The following is a 22578-nucleotide window of genomic DNA, read 5'->3' as shown; positions in this document are numbered from 1 at the left end:
CTATAGAGTTGTTTCTCTTCTTTTTTTTTTTTTTCTTCCAGAACGAGAATTTGTCCTAGAAATTGAAAGAATGAGATTAGACTACGGTATTGCCCTAGGAGACAAATCTCCATCTCGCCTAGATGCATTTGTAAAGACCTTAGAAGATGACAGAGACTACTATAAGCGAGAATTAGACTATCTTCAGAAAATGGTAAAACTAAGGCCTAGCCCAAGCCGCAGGACTGCAGAGAAGGTAGAGTTCATGCTGTCAAAATAAGTGAAAAAAATACTTTAGAAACATTTAAGAAGCCATATAAAATATATTTTCAAATTCAGTGGCATTAAATGACTGAAGTAGTTTTCTAAATTGCATTCTTGATGCAAAAAATCGATTGAGAGAAACTCCACTGAACTTGCCTTTGTCTCTCCTTGTCACATTTTACAGTAACATTGATTACTTATTGATCACTTTATTTGAAATAAATAGAACCAGATAATAATCAGAAAAGGGCTGACATCTTGCTAGCTCCTTTGCTTTTTCTTTTTAAAAGCTGGTTCTTGTTGTTTAGATTACAACACCAGGGCAAAGCTTTTTCTTGTGATTAAAATTACTTTGAATATATTTTTTATGTATTACTAATAGGAGGAATTCTTTTCTGGTATTGATTTTTCAGATGTTTTAATTAGCAAATTTTAACATAAATTTATCGATCACTTTTCAGAGCGAAGAGGTTAAATCAATCACCAGAGAAAGAGATGAGCTGCGGTCTGTGTTAGACAGATTTGAAAAACACATGATAGAAATTCAGTCCAATGTCAAATTATTGACTGCAGAAAGAGATAGATTAAATGTTCTTTATGAGCAGGTAAGAAGAAATTGTTTGTAGTTAACATTGAAATAACTAATTAACACTTTTGTTGTACTGTTGGTTATTTAAAATGAAAAACCTAGTAGAACACAACCAACACTGATAAAATACATACCTATTTTTATTACTTGATAATAAAATTATGTATTCTAGTTAGTTTATTAACTTGAAAGCTATTAAAAGTTTTTGTACTGACATTTGGACATGATAAACATCAGGAAAAAAAACAATAGAATGCATGAGAAAAATGTGTAAAGATACAGGAAGAAAGCAAGAAAGGAGTAGTTAACTGATAAGAGAACAGTGAAGTTAGGCTATACTTGGGACAATAAAAGAATGATGATTATTTTGATAGTGTAAATTGTCATGCCACTGAGTGATTTAGAGAATACATTTTAGTTATCTAGGGAAAAATAAGATTATAACAGGACTTCTATTGTAATTGCAGCATTTTGTTAGTGTGTACACTATATTGCAATCCATGTATGCTAACAAACTATCTTTTTACAAAAATCTTTTAAAGTCTCAGAGTGAATTGAACAGGATGAGAAGAGAAGCAAAACACAGCTTAGTTTCTCAAAGTACCTTAGAAGAAGAAAGAGACATTGCACTGACTGATTTTAAAATACTAATGGCAGAAAAAGAAAGTCTTGGAGAAAAATTGAAGGTGAGCTTTTATAGCTTCATTGCTTACATTAAGGTAGCATATAGGAAAGGTTTGTACAATAATGCTGTGTTTGTGTTTGGCTCTCTGTTCCCTGTTTCAATTACTTTTGATTTCAAACTCACTTGAGAGCTCAATGAGTTTATATTATTATTGAATATATCATATTATTGTTACTGGTATTGTTATGAATTACTAATTTTCCTATAAACATAGTCCCAAGCTGGGAGCAGGGGGAAAGGAAGATGCTTTAAGGTATTTAAGGGCAAACGTGTCATCACCTTGTGTGGGAGACCTAGATATGGAGGCCCAGCCATAGAATACTTTTTGCACATGCACTGCTTTAAAGATGCTTGGGTGTCGTGGAAGAAGTCGTGCACTTCACTCACAAGAGAGAATCAGCAATATATTTTATTCACTTAAGGCAATGAGTTTGAGAAATTCAATGTTGAATGCCATGGTGGTTTAACAAGATTTCATGGTAAGGTACATTTGAGTATTTGCTGCTTAGAGGCCAAGGTCAGACAAAACTGTCAGGGAGACCCTCCCAGTGAATCATGAGGTTCAGAAGGGTCTTGACTTCCAAACTCCTCAGAGGAGTGTGCCTGGATCCGTATTGGTCAATAGTCTGTGTCTAAAGGGTTATAGCAATCAATACTTTATATCTCTTAGCAAACATTTCAACATTTCAGTGCTCTCACTCCCAACTCACTTGCTGAGTATGAGATGCAGTAAGGATTCACTGTGCCTTAACAAGCTTCAGAAGTTTCCCAGCTCAAAAGGGGATCCTGGTGTGCAGCCTGCTGCCATGCAGGAGAGCTCAGTGGGCCTTGGGCCATCCACTCTTCATGGACTAAGATGACTGACTTATATTTAATACCAGCAGTATTTCAGCAGCCACATGCTCAACTAGCCCTGTTAGCTCTCATCCCAGAGTCCTCCTTAAGCTGGATGCAGAAGGACCATTAGTGGCTATTGCTTTACCAAAAAAAAAGGAGGGGGTGGAGCATGCTGGCACAGTCACATATGGTTCTTATCATACAAATTTAGGACTATATGGGCTTTTTAATTTTTTGCTGATCTTTAATTAGTGTTGCGTTTTGTTGCAGAGTATATTTTAAATGGCATATAACTGAACCATGAAACATAAATTCATTGCAATCCAAGTTTCAGTATTTTTGACCTTCGAAAAAAATATCTGTTAATGCAATGATTTTCCTTTTACCCTGACCTTGACAGGCAGCCCAGGAATGTCATGGAATCACTGACCCTGGAAATGTTCAAAAAGCTTGTGGATATGGCACTTAGGGACATGGTTTAGAGTTGAATGTGGCAGTGCTGGGTTAATAGTTAGACTTAATGTCTTGGCGGTCTTCTCCAACTTAAATGATTCTATGGTTCTATGACCATGTGATATCTGGTATTAATATGCATTAATGTCTTATTTGGTTGTAGTCAAGAGCATATGATTTCAGAGGACTTATTTCCATGACTTCTTTATTGGTCATTAATATAATGTTTTAAAACTTCTTGAAAATTCAGAAATTTAAAATAATTTTAATGGGCTAATTCCAAGACAACATATGTCTATACTGACTGTATGATGAATGCTTCCATAGTTTGATTTTACTGCCACAAAAATAAAGACCTGTTGTATATCTGAATGCAGTGGCAGTAAATCTGACCTCTTTGCTTAAAGCATGTGCATGCAGTAGTAAAGATGTGTTTCCAGCTCCATCCTTTCTTCTTGTATGTGACTACCAATGTTTTATATGTGTGCCACTTTGAAATACCTTTACAAACACATTAATGGAAGGCATTTCTAGGAAGTTTGAGACTTTGTTTCACTGCAGTTGCGTACAGAAATCAGGGAACAGATAAGTAATCTTTAAAAGTTTCTTCATAGATTTAGGGAAAGGCCAGTTAGCTTTGTAGTGTGCCTTACATACTGTAATTAATAATAGTTGAATAAATTTATTCAAAATGTTTTAGGCCACTAAGTTATACATGTGTGCAAGCTCATGTAGCTGCATAAACTCTACAACAGTTCACATATATTAATTTAGTCGGGACCAAATACATTATATTATATTGTAAATATACTATTTAAAAAAATCTAAACCAAGAACCAAACCCAAAATCAGTGATGTTATATTAAACTACAATAATGTATTTTCAACTAATGTTCTGTAGTTTTACAGAAAGAGCTTTGCTTTTGGTCATTCATCTAAGAATGTAAAGTAGTATTTTCTGAAACATGAAGCTTAAATTTCTCTGATTAAAAATGTCTGTCTTGTTACAAAATGTAATTTTATATTTCTCAGATGCATCAAGAAGCAGCAAACCATGAAAAATTAAAGCTGCAGCATGATATTTCAGAATTGGAGAACAGAATTCAAGGAGTAAGTGTGTTTTTAGGAAATATGCTTTTATTATTTCTAAAATAGGATAAACTGTTCCAGAAATTATTTTAATATCTGTTTTCAACTTTAACTTATTTAAAAGCTAAGTTGTAATAGCTTTCTGCAATAATAACATTTGGTTATTTATTTTAAATTGCAGCTTAAGATTGAAAAGTGTGAACTAAGGACTACAGTCTCTATCCTGAAAGAAAGAATAAACTATTTGGAAAATGACTTAAAACTGAAGTCAAATAAACTTGCCCAGACTTCTGATGATTCTTCTCAATTTAAAGTTGAGATATGCTCACTTCAGTAAGTCTGATACAAAATGTGGTGATCTTTTACAGGTGCTAGAATAATTTTGTTTATTCTGTGACTGTATAGCAGAGTTGAGTTCCTGGGAAAGACTATAATTATAAGTGTTTTAAAAATCACTTGGTACAGCTTGTATGTTAAGGAAAAGTAGGTGTAAGTAAGGAAAGTGCTGTGGTAGCTTTTCACAGCAAGCTTTTCCTGGACTTATTAATGACCAGATATACTGATAATTTTTATGTCTCATTCTAGAATTGTTTCCTCCAATAACTATATTTTCTGGTTATGAATATATCAGAACTGAAAATTTCTAAAAGGATTCCCAAACACTGTTTGGTAAAAGATGGCAAATGCCTTTGCAAACTGCAGCAGTAGGACCTACTGTTTTTAGAACTGATATCTTATATAGACATATCATATATCATATGTCATATATCATAGACACAGTTTGTGGGAATTCGACCAGCTTGCTTAGAACTGGAGGATTCAAGTATCTTCCTGTATTTGTAAGGCCTATTCCAACTTGCAGGATCATTGTGCTTTTTTAAGCTTGTTTTAGTAAAGAGCTCTCTCTCATCAGCTGTCTAAATGCCATAGAACAAGGAAAAAGCTTAGAGAAAGTGAAAACAGTATTGAATAAATTTGGGCAGAAATCTGAAAACAGTGGTGGAAATGAGAGCCGTTGATGTAACAGATCATTACAGGATAGGTAATGCTGTAAATGACATCTTTTGCATGTTTTACACGGGAAACCCAGGGTCTGTGTGGCATCTCCCATTCCCCACCTGAGCAGTACCACACTGCACTCTGTAACAGCACAGCACCTGGGGGACTACTAGGAAGAACCGAAGCTGAGCAGCAGGCCTTGCAGTTCACCTAATGCTCCCAAAGCAAAACAAAGAGGACTCTTGGTTAACAAATTAGTGGTTTTGTCGGTAAAATTGTGACAACAATCATAAAAATTAAAAATCTTGTTAGGTTGATATAATTTCAGTGTAAAGCATTGATATTAAAAAAAGAAGAAAATAATGAGGAGTAGGGCTACAGTCATTTTAGCATTTGGTTTTATTTTGTACATGGTGGAAATGCTGTGTTTGCCCCCCTGCCCTTCTTTTTTCCCTCTAAAGTTGTACTTTGAACTGGATGAAAGCAATCTTTATTATAGAGAGACATTCTGCATTCTGCAGTGGTGAGGTTTATTTAAGAATGAAAAGCTTCTCTAGCTTTTGTGGGATCCCACTTGAGAGGGATTTTTTTTTTACCTGTTTCATAAATAATCCCTTTATTTACTTTGGAATTTTGTTTTGTTTGGTTTTCCTAAGTCACTTTGATATTTCTTTCCAGAAAAAGAAGTATCTAGGTAGATGATTTCAAATATCTTTCAGGTTCTTTATTTTTTAAAAGTAGGATCAAAACTGTAGCTGTCAATCTGGTTGCTTCTTAAAATGCGGCATAGCTGATAATCACTGCTATGAGCTACATATCAAAAATTACAAAGTAAGAGTCAAAAGATACAAGTAACATTATGAAGAGTAACAGAAATCAGAGGGAGTGAATGTTTCAGGTTGACATGGTTGCTCCACCAATGGAGTTCCATTACTCCATTTTGCACTGGTTTTGAGGTGGACTTGCAGCAAGAGTCCAGAGCAACCAGTGGTGTTGGCTTCAGCTATCCTTAAGATCTGCCTCTCCTCAAGGGAGAGGATGGTTAGTATGGCACAACCCCATGCTACTGGTTGGTGATACATCCCTGTCAGGAGGTTATGCTGGAATTGTTCCAGCACTTGAAGCATCTTAACAGCAGAAGTTGAAGACCCAGAATAGGTCCCAAAATTCTTACAATTGTATACTGATTTTCCAGGCTCTTAAATGACCAACTCCAGAAGTCTGTTGAAGATTTACGGGACAGATTGTCCCTCAAAGAGGATGAACTGCAAACAGCTCATGAAGAAATTATAAAGCTGAAGGAGATAATAGGTAATCTGTAACTATTTTTGTTCTTATATCTTGTTTTTAAAATAGAAAGCACTTACTCTTTTGTTTTTAGATAGGTTAAACCAGAGGAGCACTTCACAGGATGAAGCAGTCAGTGTGCTGAGAAGTACAATTAGTGTTTTGGACAAAGAAAAGGACAGTCTTCAAGAAACCGTAGATGAAAAAACAGAAAGAATTGCATGCTTAGATGACAACTTAGCTAACAGGGTATGTCCAGTAAAAGTACTACTTTACATTCCACCTGGGGATTTTTTTAGGGAGACATTTTGCCTTGATGCCAAAGTCTGGGTAGAGCACATAAATGCTATGCTTGGACCCAATGCAGGGTCATTTGCCAACTCAATAGAACTTTAATTATGAATGTTACTGTATTCCCTAAATGCTCCAAGAAAATAAAGAAGCATATGTTTGCATTTTGCATGTGGAGGTATTTATTAAGATATAAAGTACTAGCCTGAGGTGACAAAATTTATAGCTGACTGCCACCTGTTTGAATGAAAGACAATCCTTTGTTGGTACAGAAAAGAAACTTGGAAATTACGTATTGGTGAAGAATTAACATAAAGGTTTACATTAAAAGTTCTTTAACTTGAAGTATTCTCTTATGTTCTAATATAATAATACCTAATACAACGTTTTATTTTTTTTTTGATAGGAAAAAACAATTGCTCATTTACGTTTAACTCTCTCTGAGCTGGAGTCCTCAACAGAGTAAGTAAAGAGTAGGATGCCTTTTTTGGAGGTTTTACGTAGTAGTTTCAAAGTGAAAGTATTTGAGTTATTTTGATGAAATTGAGTTAATTCCATTTGAGTCAAATTGAGGAGAGTGCTATGTTGAGAAAGAGGTACACAAGTCTCAAAAACATTTCCTATGCAATTAGATTGCAGGTGCTAAGAAACTGTTACAACAATCATTAACAATTGCTTGTCTGTATTTATTTCCCTGAACTGGTAACAGTTCCTAACTCTTGGTCAAGAGGTAGTTTGCTAGCACTCCACTAGATATTAGATTGACCCAGGTAAGATTCAGAGCTGAATTCTTAATGATTGGCAATCTAATTCTTCTAGGTTAAGATACCAGTACAGTCTTAATTAAAATGTATTTATGTAGTTTTTAGCTGGGCTTCCTCTCATCTTTCATTCTTTCCTCTTTTTAAGCATGACTTTTCAAACATTAGCATCTTAAAAGCAAAAATTTAAACACCAATATTTAAATATTTGAAGACCAATGTAACTGAATATTTGCTACTATGATGCATGAACTATATGTGACCAAAAAAAATTACAAAATATTTATGGATATTTCTATTTCTAATTTTTTGTTTAATATTTTCATTACTCTTTTGATAATTGTCTTTCAAGTGTACATTATTTGTTTTCTTCCTTTATGGCTTATAAAATAAGCAATTACCATAATCACTACAAAACACAGATAAACATAGGTATCTGTAATTGCTCTTTGTCTAATAACATACATCTTACCAGATACATCTTCAAAACTGAAGATTAAATCCATCTTATTGACATTTTACATACATTATATTTAGACTCAGTTTGTCATCATTCATAGAGCAAGAATTTTACCTGATTATTTCCAGCAGTATGTGGTATAGTACAAGAAGGGTCAACTTTGGTAATGTTTTCAATTGATAGCCAGATGCAGGGCATGCTGAGCAACAGAGACCGTGAGATATCCAGCTTACATCGCCAGCTTGATACATCCCAGGTAGAGCTTGCAGAAATGGGAAGGGTAAAGGAAATGGCTCTGAAAGAAAACAGAAGACTGCAAGATGACCTGGCTACAATGGCCAGAGAAAACCAGGTATGAAGACAGTATGTGACACCGATGTATTAAACCATTCATTGCTTGTTTGCATCAGAACTGCTACGTCCTCAGTTTTGATTGATGTGTTTAATTATTGCTATTTCTTAAGGACTGGGGTATTGAAAATCACTGGGCAGAAATTGTAAAAGCAATACTTCAGATACTTCAGTGCAGTCAAAATAGTGAGGGAGAAATAGACAAGCTTTCAGTTTGGTAACTGTTCCTCAGATTAAAAAAGAAATCTAAAATAAATCTAGGACATTATTGTTTATAATATAATGAAATTGTTCTATCACTTAGCAATTTGTATTTAATTGGTAAAGTCTGGGTTTTATTATCTGTGGAAATGATTATTGAGAGAGAAAAAGAAGCTCCAAAACCAGACATGAGATTATCAGGTGGAAGTGGAGGGAGCGAAAGGAGATTGGTAGCAGATCTGAATTTGTTCCGGTGTAGCGATTCATTAATTTCATCCATCAACTGTCCACGAAGCACTGGATTTATTGAGTGAGGTATGCCATATTTGAGATTAGGGTGTTTTTGAGATTAGGGTGTTGGAGGAATGAGTTGGTTTTGTGCATCAGCTGGTTATTGCTGACCAAAAAGCCTCCCAGCTCCGAGTGCATGACATGGATGTCCCTGTAGTATAGAATGTCTCTATGGACAATACATAACAAAAATGTCCAGTGTTTTATAGGGTATGTAACATATTTTATTGGGCTGAACATTAGAAAGTCTATGTAGAAGGTATGTGAGAGTTATCTTAAGAGGAATTTTGTTGCAACTCATTACATTCAATTTGTATAGCAAATAAAACTATTGCAGCTCCTCATAAGACTCAAATGCCTTTTACATTTGTGATACAAATGTTTGTTTGAATTCACTGTAAGTGCCAACACTAAAAACAGTCAGGGCACTGTTAACTAAACAATTTATTTCGGTTCCCCTCAGTCAACCTGAGTCTGACGCCAGAAAGTATAATGTAGCAACATGTTTCAAGGAAGAGATGTAGGACCTTGAACAGTTCCTACAAAACCTATAATACAATATATAAATACGTGGATGTATTATGGAAATTAGGCCTGCTCTTCACAGGTGTCTAATAAGATGAAATATTAAATATTATCATAACACAATGACAAAAGTTTTGCCAGTTTTTGGGAAAGCTACCACAGAGACAAGCAGAGTGATTTTAGCATATGTTAAATGAGTCATACAGTAAAAAGGCAGATGAATAGTAATATACCACAAAAAGAAGAAGGGGAAGAAATAAGGCAGCATCCTTTATTTTCCCCACATTTGACCATGGAGATAGAAAAAGATACTTGCAGTTTTGGCTCTCTGGGCTAGAGGACTCAGAGGGAGATGAGAACTGAACCTGAGAGGGACAGATTTAGGAGTTCAAATATCTCAAACAAATTCCAAGGTGCATTTTTGATGTTTAAATATGATCTTAGTAGTGCATTTAGTTAATTTATCTTGCAATTCTACTTTAAAATAAATATTATTTTGTTATAAAGTTGGCTTTCTATTGATCTTAGACTTTCCTTTATGCAGGGATAGTGAATCTTAAGGCTGTAAAAATTCCAGCTCTCAAACATCAGTATGTCAAATTTTCCAAAGATCAGTGGGATGTGTCATCAGGGAAGCTGCATGTTTTATGAACTGCTGGGATAGTCATTGTTTTTTGTGATTATTCTTCCCTGGAAACTCTTTGGTGTATCTAAGGTAACAGGGGATATTTCTGAACCCTACAAATCCCAAAGAGCTTTGTAAGTAGGATAGAAAAAAATCTAGGCATATGCAATTACTTTGATTTAATCTGATAGAGTATAATATAGTGATTAATTTACTGCAAAGCACAATTTTACCTTTATGCAATCTCTTTAGGCTATCAGTACTGAGCTTGAAGATGCAATACGTGAAAAAGAAGAAATGAAAACCAGGGTTCATAATTATATAGCTGAAGTCTCCAGATTTGAGACCTTGATAGCTTCAAAGGTAAAAATGTAATCTCTAGGCAGTCATTACTGCATTCAGTAAAACAAAGTAAGAATTACATGGTTTGGGTGCTGTTCTCCCTGCCTGTCCTATTTTCTTTTATTTTTCCTGCTTTTCTCTGCAGTGTTTAAAGCTACTAGTGAGGGATTCATGTAACACCTTGTTAGATCTGAAGCACTGATTAATTCTATTAAGTATTCTATTCTAATAATTAATATTAATTCTATTAACTTTTCCATTCTAATTAACATCACAATTTCATCGATCGTGTTTCAGTTAGCCATAATGCTGGAGAATGAGAAACATGTCATGTTTGAATGTTATTTTGCTTTTTGGGTTTTGACAGGCAGTCAGTAAAGTAACAGGTACTGTTTCATTATTGTGGGCAGCTTATACAATTATTTTAATTATTTTACCCTTTTGGAAAAGAAAAAAATTTATCTGTTGTTCTGCATGAAAATGTAAAAATAGTACTGTTAAAATAGTGCTCTGGTTAAATGTCCTTTATCCTGATACTTGGATTCAAAAGTGTGATATACATGAGTTAAAACTTAAAATCATTTAAAACAAATAGGATTTATGTCAAGACAACATGAACTGGGAAATTTATTACGTGACTTTGAATTGGGAAGAATAAATTTTAGTCTGACTTCAACTTGCATGTCTAGATGAATGCATGTAAATTCAACCACTTTTTACAAGTGGAAACTGAAGCATGGAGAAAAACTTAAGGTCAGTTGTAGATCAGCTTAAAACTATCAATCTAAAATACTTGAAGTTTATGTCCAAAGTACACATCATATCATGTACTTCAGCTACAGACTTGGCTACAGCTTTGGCAAATGATAATCTAGTTACTCAAGTTGGGCACCCGGCAGCTATAGAATGCACAGTCAGCAAGCAAGTATGAATAATTGATAGGGATGCTTGCAGGGATTTTTCTTGGATTATATCTGGATTATGCCTATGGAGACAAGGATTTACTTTTCTGCACGATGTTCGCTTGCTAAATCACAGGTTTCTATTTCCTAATGCTCCACCTGATCTTGTCTGCATTTTCCAAGTTCTGCAGGATACACAGAAGGAATTGCAGAACAGTAGCCTTTCTCATTAGATAAATCTGACTTATACTACCAACCTGCATATCCCACTGCACATTACATGAGCAGGGAATGGAGATAAATAAGAAAAATTTATCACTGCCTTATAATACGTACTTGGCCAAACTAAAATTCACAAGCAACATTTGTTCTATCACTGCACAAATGGTGAGCACCGAAGCTTGCATTTTTGTATCTCTGTGATAGACTGCTTAGGTATATATGCTCTAGTGGATTACCAGTGTTTCAGGCACTGCTGTAATACAAATATTTATAGGAGCACAGTAACTAAAAGACCTGAAAATGGAATTTCTTGGAAAGGGAAGCATGCAGTATATCTCAGTAACTTGACCCTTGACAATGCAGAGAGATCCAAAATAACCCCTCTCCTAGGAGCTAAAAACTCATTAACAACTTCTAAGTGTAAGTACATACATTTTAATAAAACTGAATGCCATCATTGTATTTATCTGCTATTTGGACTTGGAAAAGGGATGATCCCCTTTAGTAGTTGCCAGACAGTGGGATTAAGAAAATGAAGGAGGTTATACTTTCTGTGGGAAAAAAAAGAAGAGATACTGTAAGGAGTAGGCATGAAATAAGATCAAACAACTTGAGGGTATTTTGATCATCGCAGAGCAATTTACTGTTTCATTAGGAAAAAGAAAACCAAGAATTGTTAGAGAAGTTCCGGATGCTCCATACACAAGCTGAAGACTGGGAAATGAAGGCTCATCAAGCTGAAGGAGAAAGCAGCTCAATACGACTGGAGCTCCTTTCAGTAGATACAGATCGGAGACATCTTCGAGAGAGAGTAGAATTTCTGGAAAAAGAGATTCAAGGGGTAATAACTTGTGCAATGAAATTCCATCTGGGAAAGCAGGATACATCCAAGTGCTTTTTAATAAAATAAATGTATGATTTTAAATGCCTGAAAATAAGTTCTATATGTGAATGTTTCAAATATGAACACTGGAGTTTTTGAAACAGTAACTGATTTTGTTTAGATGTGCTTTCCTTCACCTCTGCTTGCCCAAAATTAGAATAATGCCATATATTTTCATAGTTTTAGATCTCTTCTGTTGGGTTATCACTTACTATGACATTGTAAGAAACTTTTGTTTAGTTGCTAGAGAATATTTACATATAGCTTTATAAGTATTTTGCAAGCTTAGTTCTTATGTTTCTTTGAAGCTTTGAATGATTTATTTGAAGTACTGGTGGTTGGAGTCAAGGTAAAAATCTGGTAGACATCCAAATTCAGAATCAGTATTCCATAATACTGAATCCTAGACCAATATCATAGAATATAATGAGGTTTATATTTTAGAAGCAATAACTTCATAGAGATCAGAGAAATTCTAGAGCATAATTGTTGTGGATTGACTACATTTTGTCCCATGCTTTTAATTAGCCAGAAAGAGTTAGAGACTATATTACAAGCTGAGTTAAAAATAAACTGTATGTTTTGGGTTTAAGCTTTTTCATTCTTGTTCCACCCTTTTACAGTACTTGTATTATTATTCAAGTTGGTGATTAAAATTGCAAAGATGGTTTATTAGTTGCCCTTAGCTATATTTTAGAGGGAGGGAAGGAATACTAAGTTAATTTTATAGGTAAAATTAACTTTGAAGTGAAAATAGTGTTAAAAAACCCAGGTTATTCAACAGTAAACTCTTAAATTTAACGCTGAAAATGTGTCCATATTTGCTTTTGTTCAGCATATTGTTGCACATCAAGTATATGAATCTCAGATCTCCTCCATAACGAAAAATATATCCAGACTGGAAGAGGATCTTAAACGTGAAAATCAGGAAAAGGCTTCTGTGTTGGCAGACCTCACTTCTGTGAGAGAACTCTGTGTGAAACTTGAGGCTAACAAAGAACTTGTAGCTCGACAGCTGATGTCCAAAAGCATGGATTATGAAAGGGTAAGCAGCAAAGGCAAATTTAATTTGCTATAGCAGAGTAACTTCTTTTGCTTTTAATAGTTTTTGGAGAAAATAATTACTTCTGAGAGCAAGGTAAGTTAATTTATATCACTAGTTTTGTGTTTTCATATAAATTATAAATTTTACAATATACATATCTGTAGCTGTGGGTTTTGTACAAAAAGAGGGAGTTTCTTTGATTAATTATCACTGCAAAATGTTGCAGTTGTAGTTTTAGCTGTACCACAGACAGATTATAAATATTTCTTTTTTGTTTTTAATTTACTCAAACTTTATAAAAAGCAAATAGTGCACTTCTTATTTAGATAGTAAAGACATTACCCTAATAGCTTCTTTACGAAATTTAGATAAAGCTGGAATTAATTGAATATTTTAAAGTAGTTTAAACAGTTCTAAATATTCATATTTTCTGAATATTTTTCTTTACAGCTGATTTTGCCTTCATTTAGGGACTTGGTCAGCCTTTCCTTTCTGGGACTGTAATATTCAAGACCCTGAGAACAGTAAAATGTCTTTATATTCACAGAATTGAAGAGGAAAACAAGTATTCCTACGTTTTCAGCAAAAGCCGAGAGGCTAATTGTGAGCTGACCTAGTCAAATAGAATGACTGTAAATACTATTTTTGTACTTGTGCAAAGTTCTACTGTTAAAAGCTAATTTGTGTTCCAGGTACTTACCTAAACATTTCCAGCACTCAGTAATGCAGCTCCCATTAAAACATTTGATAGATGTACAGCTTGAATAGTTTTAAATTAAATATAATTTAAAATAATTGTAGGCTTTACATTATTTTGTGAGCTCAGTTTCCTGTTCTGTTTTATGAAACTTTGGATCATTTCAGTCTTTGTAACAGCTCTTCACAAAATAATTTTTTCTGTATTTGTAAATTAGTGTATTAATAACATATAAAATTTGTTCTTAGGTTCTAGGAGAATTAGAAGATATAAAATCAGAAACAGAGTTGCTGAAAAAGCAGCTATCCAGTGAGAGACTTACAGTTCAGAATCTTGAAACGTTATTGGCTACTAGTAGAGACAAAGAATTTCAAAATCAATTAATGTCCCAAGAGAAAGATACCGATATTCAGTTACTGAAAGACAAGCTGACGCTGGCTGAGAGTAAACTGTAAGTTTTAACAAATGTGTGTGTGTGTTATGTGGTTTTGCAAAAGAGCTTTCTATGTGAGAATACTTATTCACAAAATCTGGGTGTTCGGTGTGGCTGAGCAGGTTTTTTGCAGCACTGTCTTCTGGCTTTTCATTGCATCAATTACTTTAAGTTTCTTTACAGGTCTTTCATATTGCTTTCAATTAATCAGCACCTTGGTGGACATCGGTTTAGTCCAAACAGTATACTTAAACAGGAGCTCCAAAGGAACAGTGTTTACTGCTCACAAAAAAACCCCAAGTATATTAAATTCATGATAAATATGAATTGCTTATCTACTGAAGATGCCTGTTGTCCTGGCTTTGGTTAAAGAGTCACTTACATAATAAATAGTGAAGTTGTAGTGGTTTAAAAAAAGCAAAAGTACTTTTGCTGCTGTTGATATTAACTGTTAGGGGAAAAGTCCTGTATCACTTATTATTCCTTTGAAATACAAACAGAACTAAACCTGACACCTACACTAAATGTGGCCAGCAACTTCTGCTGGGGATCTGCCTAAAGAAGCAATAACTTTTAGCAACACTTGTATAAGAAAGACTAATCTATTTGGAACAATGAAGTTAAGAGGTATTTGTGTGTGAAAATCACGTACAAGAGAACTGGGAGATTTAAAAATTTGTCTTCATGGTATGAAGCAGGGAATTTGAAGTTTCCTGATGTGTCATCTTAGAATTATTTGGGTTGAAAAAGGTCCTTAAGATCATCAAATCAAGCTGTTAAACAAAACCTGCAAGTATCAAGTAATAATTGTAATAAATGTAATAATTCTCCTAAGGATACATCAGCAGGGATTAGTGGTACCTCTGCATTAAATAGCAAGAAGGAGGAGTAGCAGCTGAATGCAGATGGTGGTGAAGAGTAAAGTCAAAGCAGAACTTCAGACAAAGAGTAAAGTCAAAATCAGAATTTCACCCATTTAATAAACATTAAAATAGGGAGAGAAAGGAAACATGGAAGTTAATGAAACAGGTAATACTTCTTATGAGATATAGAATATTTTGATATAGAATATCTTGGAACTTGGTGATGCAGATGTACAGGAAATGTGCTTTTGGTTGAATTATATAGAAGCTACAACTTGTGGCTTATGATAGTCCACGTGAAGTAGCAGTGATCTCACTGAATCTGGAGATGATGACATTAATATTGCCCCTACACAGATAATTGCTTCATGTTTTAGTATTGTTAGTTTTTGTTTATTTGGGGAAAAAGTGTTAATGGCATACAATGAACATAAGCTAATAGACTGCCCTGATTATGAAGTTCAATGTGAAAGTTAGAGAAAACACAAACTTAACAAAATCCCAAAATACCCAAACAAAACAAAAAGGAAAGAAGCAATTTTTAAATTACATTTTTAAAGTTAAATTGAATTCAGTTACTTTGTGTACAAACATTATTGAACAGTGATTAACTATGTACAAAGTAATTTTTTCACTCTTTTGCGCACATTGTAGGGTTCATTTGTTTTGTGTAAATGTCAATACTTGCAGTGTTAATAGGGGGGATATTGCAGGAAGAAGGAAAATGTTCTCTTGGAGAAAGAGAGGCCATTCTGTTGAATTGCTTTCCACTGATTATCTCAGAGGTTCTACATATTACTAGGCAAGTGTTCAGGTGTGAGAACTAGTTGTATATACCTTATTTTCTACTATTTGGTTTGTGGTAGTTGCAGTCTAAAGAGCAGGAACTTTAAATGATCACAGCTGTGACTTAATTATGTGACAATGATGTTTGTGTCTTGCAAAATACAGAAATTAATTTGGCTTGTCAGAGTTTCAGCTCTAACTGACAAAAAAACATGTGCCAATATTTTTGAATATTATTTAAAGTTTTGGCTTTATAGTACCTGTCCTTCCACTTTCTTTAGAAAATGGCACTGCTACAACCTTTGACTTTAGAAGGATTCTCAGAATTAAGTTTAACTTGTGAAATTCTCCACTGCTGTAATTATGAGTTGGGTAAGGAGTAAATAGCTGTGTTACTTTGAGTACTACAAGGGTGATAGTACAGTAAGTGAGATCTTGATGCTCTAGAGTGATTAAAGAATTAAATAAACAGAGAATATGGAATAGCTAAACTACTTGTTGAGAGCTATGTGTATCTACTGTAAAAGAGACATGTCCTCTGAAAATCATGCATCGTAATGTAAACTTATATGATGATTACTGTGCATAAAGGGTTTAAAAATATTTCTAAACTTTGGAGTTATTTACTTAATGCTCTTGATTTTGTTTAAATGTCATTGACATGGAATAACCTTAGAACTCACAAACTGTTTGCTTTCTTTCCTTATTTTACAATAATGATATTGGGCCCTGAATTCTTACCTCCATCCTGAAAGTGTATGCCTGTCTTTGAAGGACTTATAAAATATCATCAAGATGTCTTGTCTTCTGCATCTGTTCTCAACATACTGGATCAAGATACCATTCTAGGAATTTTGATGAATAGGGAACATGGGAAAAATATTCTGCAATTCTATTTGGAACAAATATCTTAAGTAGTTTTCATCTTCCTGGAACGGGTGCCAGACAGGAAGTCTGTGACTGAGCTAGGAGTGGAACTCATTTTTCAGAATTCCAATCCAGTGCTTTAGCAATAAGCAAGTACAACTTTGCTTCTCCAGAAGTGACTTTTCAGCACTCCACCTCACAGTGGCTTTGAAGACTGTATGGAATGACTGTCTAGATTCTTGTTTAGACAACTTATTTTGCATACAACGATTTCTTTTTCTTCCTTTATAATGTAATTGATGGTATTTTGCAACCAAGCATTGAATAGGCCAAGCTGATGATTTACTAAGAAGTATATTAATCATGTTTATTAAGATTTCAATCTTAATCAAGATTAAATTCAATCTCCTTTTAATTTTGATTCTTGCAATTGAAACAGTTGTGCCCAAATACCAGGGGTGTAGTTAACAAGCTTTCAGACTCTGGGTCTTGCTGGTCTGGTATTTGCTTTAATGCAATTTTTACGTAGATTTGATCCAGTTGTATTCATGGCTAGCCAGATAATTCCAGCCTACTTGATACAATTTTTACTGAAGTAGTATCTGTTAAGTTTGTATTTTTTTGTAGTTACTTACTGCTTTTTTCTTCTTTTTTTACATAAAGACCATGTAAAGTTGCAACAGAGGACAGCAAAGCAATAAACTAATGTTTTAATTATTTTGTCTGTTTTTATCAAACATGTTTGTGTTTACCTTTATATGAAGAAAAGCACAATGTAGTCAGGATGTAGTGAGAGGCTTGCCAGCTTCTTGCTACATTCTCACCTTGGGTTCTTCCAGAAACATTGTGTTGCATTTTTTTGATTCTTGCTGCTTCTAATTTGTCTTTGGTTTAGTCTGTGAAACAACATGCTCTGTATCTGGTTTTGTTTTATCTTTCTGTAACTTCTCTAAGCTCCTAGCTGACATTGTTCGAAGAAAACTTTGTTGCTTCTCATGATTTCTTTTTTTAGAAGCAGCAATAATAGAGAGGTTTCCATACTTCGAAGTAAAGTTGCACAAATGCAGACTGAGTGTGATGTTTTAAAAAGGAAACTGACAACTGAGCGCTTTGAACGGTAAGATTCAGGTTTTTCAGTGAGTTGACTTTTCCTCCTTATTTCTTTTTTCTCACTTTTAAAACTGTTGCTTTTTTCAATAGTGAGGAACTTTTATGGAAAACTCTCTTCCTCTTGTTCTGCAAAATCTAGTATTTTCATCCTGAAAACTGCATAATTAAAAAATAAAAAAATCATATACATTTTCTGAATTTCGTTGTAAGTTTTGTGAGTTTACCACTGCCTGTAAAAAAAAAAAAAAAATCCCTTCTCATGAAAATAAAATAGAACTGAGTGACTTTACAAGAAAGTGATAGTTTGTGCAAAGTTGTATTTTCTCCCTTTACGACCGTGCAGCACCCAGGTGTTGTGTAACGGAGGTTGCTGTCTGTTGGCAGAGAGCGAGCGATTCAGGAGATGCGTCGCCACGGCCTCTCCACGTCCTCACTCCGGGCTTCGCCTCCCCTCAGCTCCACACTGAGATCTCCCTCGCATTCTCCAGAACGCAGCGCTGGGAGAACTGATCAAGCAGCAGCTGAAAAGTAAGGGATTTGATTTTAGCAGATCGTTTCTATTTAAGAGTTACATTTAAACTGTTTCTAAATGATACTTTCGTGATTAAATGAAATTGTTACACATTTTAGAGGTTTCTAAGTTCTGCTTTTGCTGTCTCTCCTACTATAAAATATTGATTACAACCAATAAATGCAAAGTACTCTCCAAAGACCATATAATATAATGTATTCTCATTCTTCTTTCTTCTTAATGGTCTTGCATCACCTGACAACTGGCAAATATATGTTGCCTGTGTATTACCACCATTAATTATATCCAAATATACTTTACCACTTTATTATTGTTAATAGTTATCTCAAACAATGAATGGTTCATATTAAGAGGAATGCCATGAAATTCTCCTGAGTACAGCAATGAGGGAAAGACAATCCACAGAAGAGTATGACTAAAATGCATTTGAACCCTATGCATTAGATAAAACTATCTCCAAAACAAGTGCATACAAATAATTAATAGATTTTTCATTGTTAGTGCTTAAATCTACAAATGTCTAAGATTAGTGTGATCACTATAGTCCATGAAAAAGAAATTGAAAATACCCTCTAACCTGTTAATTTTCACTGTCATTTTTGTTCTTTTAGAGATCGTTGCTTTAGATGATGCCAGTTATGTGTTACAAGCCTGATTACTGACTGTATATCCTGCCTGTCCTATACTGAATAATAAACTGTAGTGAAAAGGGACAGGGAGGGATAAGAGTGATTGTTGTAGGAAATATGTGTGCTCTGACAGCTCATGAATCTAACTAATAGATTTTAAAGTTTATTTTTATTGGTAAATACATATGGCTTGTTCTAAGCTTACTTTTGTTAACAAAAATACAGGTTTCTTGAGAACTGAGCTCAGCGTGGCATGAACCCACATTGTCAGCAGTTTTTCTCTTCTGCGAATTTTTGGGCAAAGCAGAAAGTGGAAACTGTAGCAAATGAGATACTGACAGTGGGGATGAAACAGCAGATAAGCCTTTTGCTTTACTGGTGAGCCCCTAGGCATACCCTGTTGTGTCGCAAAACAACATTTTGACTGAGATGATGACAGATACTGTATTTCTGAGAATGAGTATCATCAGTAGAGAATTGTCTTTAGTCTTCCTTGCTTTACAGTGAGTCCTGAGAACAATAAAAAGTCCAGTTGCTATGTTTGGAGGATACCATGTAGTAGCTATTTTTATCTAATATTTGTATCCCTAGTTTTCACAGTCTCAACTCTGTCCTATATCTTACCAGAAAATATCCCATTTTCATGAAGTGTGTATTTTTAAAGAAGGTGGTTTTTAACAACTGAATTCACATACAGTTGTTATGCATATCTTGCCTTTTAAATGTAGCAATTACCGTAGAGTGATCTCAGCAGTACTGTTACCATCTTTCATCCTTGTTTATTCCTTCTTGGGAGCTTACCAGAGTGAAGTGTAGTCTGTAATTACTGTTCTGTAGTGTTACTGCTGTCTTTCTCTAACCTGATTAATCTTCTCAAGAAATTTTCTCTTCCTCCTCATCTCACTTTTACTTTGGTAAATCATTTTAGCTATGGGCCAGTGGTGTAGAGTTTTAAGTAATATGCTAATTGTTGATATTTGGGAATAACAGAAGAGCATCTGAGGAGGCTAAAGCTAATTACTACTTTTTATCCTAATATTAAGTAGTAAAATATAATAGTTACCTTTATTTTGACATCTTTTCTTTCTCCACAGAAGTGTGACCTTCAAGGAATAACCAGTACTTGAGTAACTGAAGCATTACCTTGTTACAAGGACTTTTTTTTTATAAATTATGAATACTGTCTTGTATTTTACCTCTGTTTTCTTCAAATCAGTGATTATCTTTGAAACCTCTGAGAACGGGTGAAGTAATCAACTTTGCAAAATTCTGCTTTCCCAACTGGCAGGAGTGACTGACTTTTTCCTGGCTGTTTGACAGGTTTTAGATCAAGCCTGGATAAGTTTGGTTACTATTTTGGAAACATAGTAATTATAAGAAGGAAATGAGTACTTGATTTGACAATCTTTTACTATTTTATTTGTTTGTTTATCTCATATGATTGCAGAAGTTTATTCATCTTAATGTGAGCTAACATAGAATAAAATCCCCAACTGTGTTAAAAATGGTGAGCCAGTTTTCTACTCATGATGATTTCCTATGTTTGTGCTTCTAACAAGTGTTTTCTGTTTTCAGGTTATTCTTTATGGTATTTAAAAGTATTGATTATCTATTCTGTGAATGCATTTTGTTTACTGAACCTTTTCTTAATAAAAAATACATATCAATTATTCTTTATTACTGTTTCTGTCAATCTCCTTTTGTTTCACCTTTGTGTGAAATTGCATTTTAAATATGTCCATATTTAATAAAAAGTGAAGAGAATACTTTAAATACTGAAATAAATCAAAGTATTTTATATTCAAACTTTTCAATCACATCTGGAGATGTTTTTCAAATTTTTATATTAAAAGCTCAGAGCAACACCTGGAATCATTCACAGTTAAACTCAAGCTGTTGGAGAGGTGACAGAGGGCTTTATGTTGTGACATACATATTAGGTAAATGAAGTGAAAACTGATCTTGAAAATATCTGGTGTGTTTAGAACAGGAGCATTTCAAACTTAGGCTTTGAAGTAAGATGCAATTAGGAATATACAGTTTTCTAATAATTACACACCAGCAGGGTGGCATGATGTGGATTCATAAGAATTATACAGAGCACTAGAAATGGGAGGATGCATTGCTGCACATCTTTGCACTGGCCAAAAGGTCCTGTTCTGCTTGTGTAACATCCAGTAAAAAACTGATTACCAGCTAACATTGCAAGCATCTCTAAGATGCAAACATATTAAATAACATGGGGAAAAAAAGAATTTATTTTTTTCTCTTAGATTTTACCTAGTTTGCAACAAGATTGTTCCACTTAAAAATTATATATAATTATATTATATATATATAACATATTATGTACATTATCTGTGGTATTATATATAAAATAATATTGTGCTAACCAGAAATATTGTATCATATATATTAAATTTTACTGATTAAAACCAGCTTAGAACACCATTTCAGAAGTACCTGAAAATACTTGTATCACTTTAGGTTTCTCAGCCATGTAGGAAACTGTGTATCCATGGTGGGTGCATCTTGTGCATTTTACTTTCTAGATCTTTCATTTGCCACATACAGTAATGAGGAGGTTGTTGTCTCTAACTCTTACTTACCTATTAATACTGTTCGTAATTAAATCAGTAGTTTCCACTGATGCTAATTGGTGTTAATTATTCAGGTTGATTTAGTAAGAAGGAAAAAACTCATGTCCTGCTCTCAATGTCTTCAGTGGTGACTTTTAAACTTCCTATTTTGTAAATTAACCCTTTTAAATTGGAATTATTTTTTTAAAAGCTAGTGTTCCACATTATTGAAAACAGTGTATTTCATCTTACTGAAAAATGGATATTTTTGCATTGCAGTTAAAACCACAAGACTTCAATTAATAGTAATTCCTACATGGCTATATCAATTACAAAGAATTAGGACCTCAATGAACACAGTGTTATATTGGTATCATTTTGGTGACCAAAGCCTGTGCAGATTTCTAGTATTAAAACAGTACTAATATTCAGACTGTAATATAGCTGTCAACTTGCCTTTGTGTTACTATTATTTTATATACACTTTTATAAGCAACTAGAGTAAAACAAAGGTCATTTTTTAATAACTTTGCTTTGAAATCAAGTGTTTCAATTAATGAAGTAGAAAGCAAGCACAAATTTGTGGAAGATTTAAATCTGTGGACTACTGCATATGCCATGTACGAAATGAGCCTTATTTGGGCAGGATGTTAACGTGACTCACCTGGACTCTGCTGCAGGAGGTGTCCATGCTGTTCTCACCTTCTGGAAGATCAAAATCACCCTTGGCTGTTGTGTGTAGCCTTCAGCTGGGGTGAGTTGCAGGGGGAGTGTGGCAGACACGAAATTGTGATAAAACTCCATATACTCAAGTTGTCTGTCTTACTGTCTGCACCTAGGAAGGGGGGAGAATAGCTTTAAAGAAATAATAAAGGAGAAGCAATAATCGATGGGGGTGTTTTTCTACAGAACAAAGTCGAGCATCAGAAGCAGGGGAATCTAGAGATAATAAAAGGACAGGTGTTTTCAGTTTATTAAAACCTGAATTTCTCAATTAAACA

At 34.2% G+C, this 22578-nt stretch overlaps 1 protein-coding gene across 2 annotated transcripts in view; it reads left to right on the top strand.

Annotated features, from left to right (window-relative positions):
- Window positions 1-20664, top strand: part of CEP135 (centrosomal protein 135) — a 34385-nt gene extending 13721 nt beyond the window's left edge. Inside the window, exons 12-27 of one of the 2 annotated variants that reach the window (XM_058838177.1) lie at window positions 42-235; window positions 705-848; window positions 1375-1518; window positions 3840-3917; window positions 4078-4229; window positions 6091-6206; window positions 6277-6431; window positions 6880-6935; window positions 7878-8046; window positions 9940-10050; window positions 11809-11994; window positions 12872-13081; window positions 14027-14229; window positions 17740-17844; window positions 18222-18365; window positions 20093-20664. In XM_058838177.1, the coding sequence (XP_058694160.1) occupies window positions 42-235; window positions 705-848; window positions 1375-1518; window positions 3840-3917; window positions 4078-4229; window positions 6091-6206; window positions 6277-6431; window positions 6880-6935; window positions 7878-8046; window positions 9940-10050; window positions 11809-11994; window positions 12872-13081; window positions 14027-14229; window positions 17740-17844; window positions 18222-18365; window positions 20093-20114 (2189 nt within the window). In that variant the 3' untranslated portion in view covers window positions 20115-20664. Of the gene's footprint in view, window positions 1-41; window positions 236-704; window positions 849-1374; window positions 1519-3839; window positions 3918-4077; window positions 4230-6090; window positions 6207-6276; window positions 6432-6879; window positions 6936-7877; window positions 8047-9939; window positions 10051-11808; window positions 11995-12871; window positions 13082-14026; window positions 14230-17739; window positions 17845-18221; window positions 18366-19223 lie in introns of both variants that reach the window. The other variant, XM_058838178.1, reaches the window with a different exon arrangement.
- Window positions 20665-22578: the final 1914 nt, after the last annotated feature.

This window comes from Poecile atricapillus, chromosome 4, assembly GCF_030490865.1.
Source record: "Poecile atricapillus isolate bPoeAtr1 chromosome 4, bPoeAtr1.hap1, whole genome shotgun sequence".
Lineage (NCBI taxonomy): Eukaryota > Metazoa > Chordata > Aves > Passeriformes > Paridae > Poecile > Poecile atricapillus.
The sequence above is the reverse complement of the archived record's forward strand: the minus strand, read 5'-3'. Positions and strand labels throughout refer to the sequence as shown.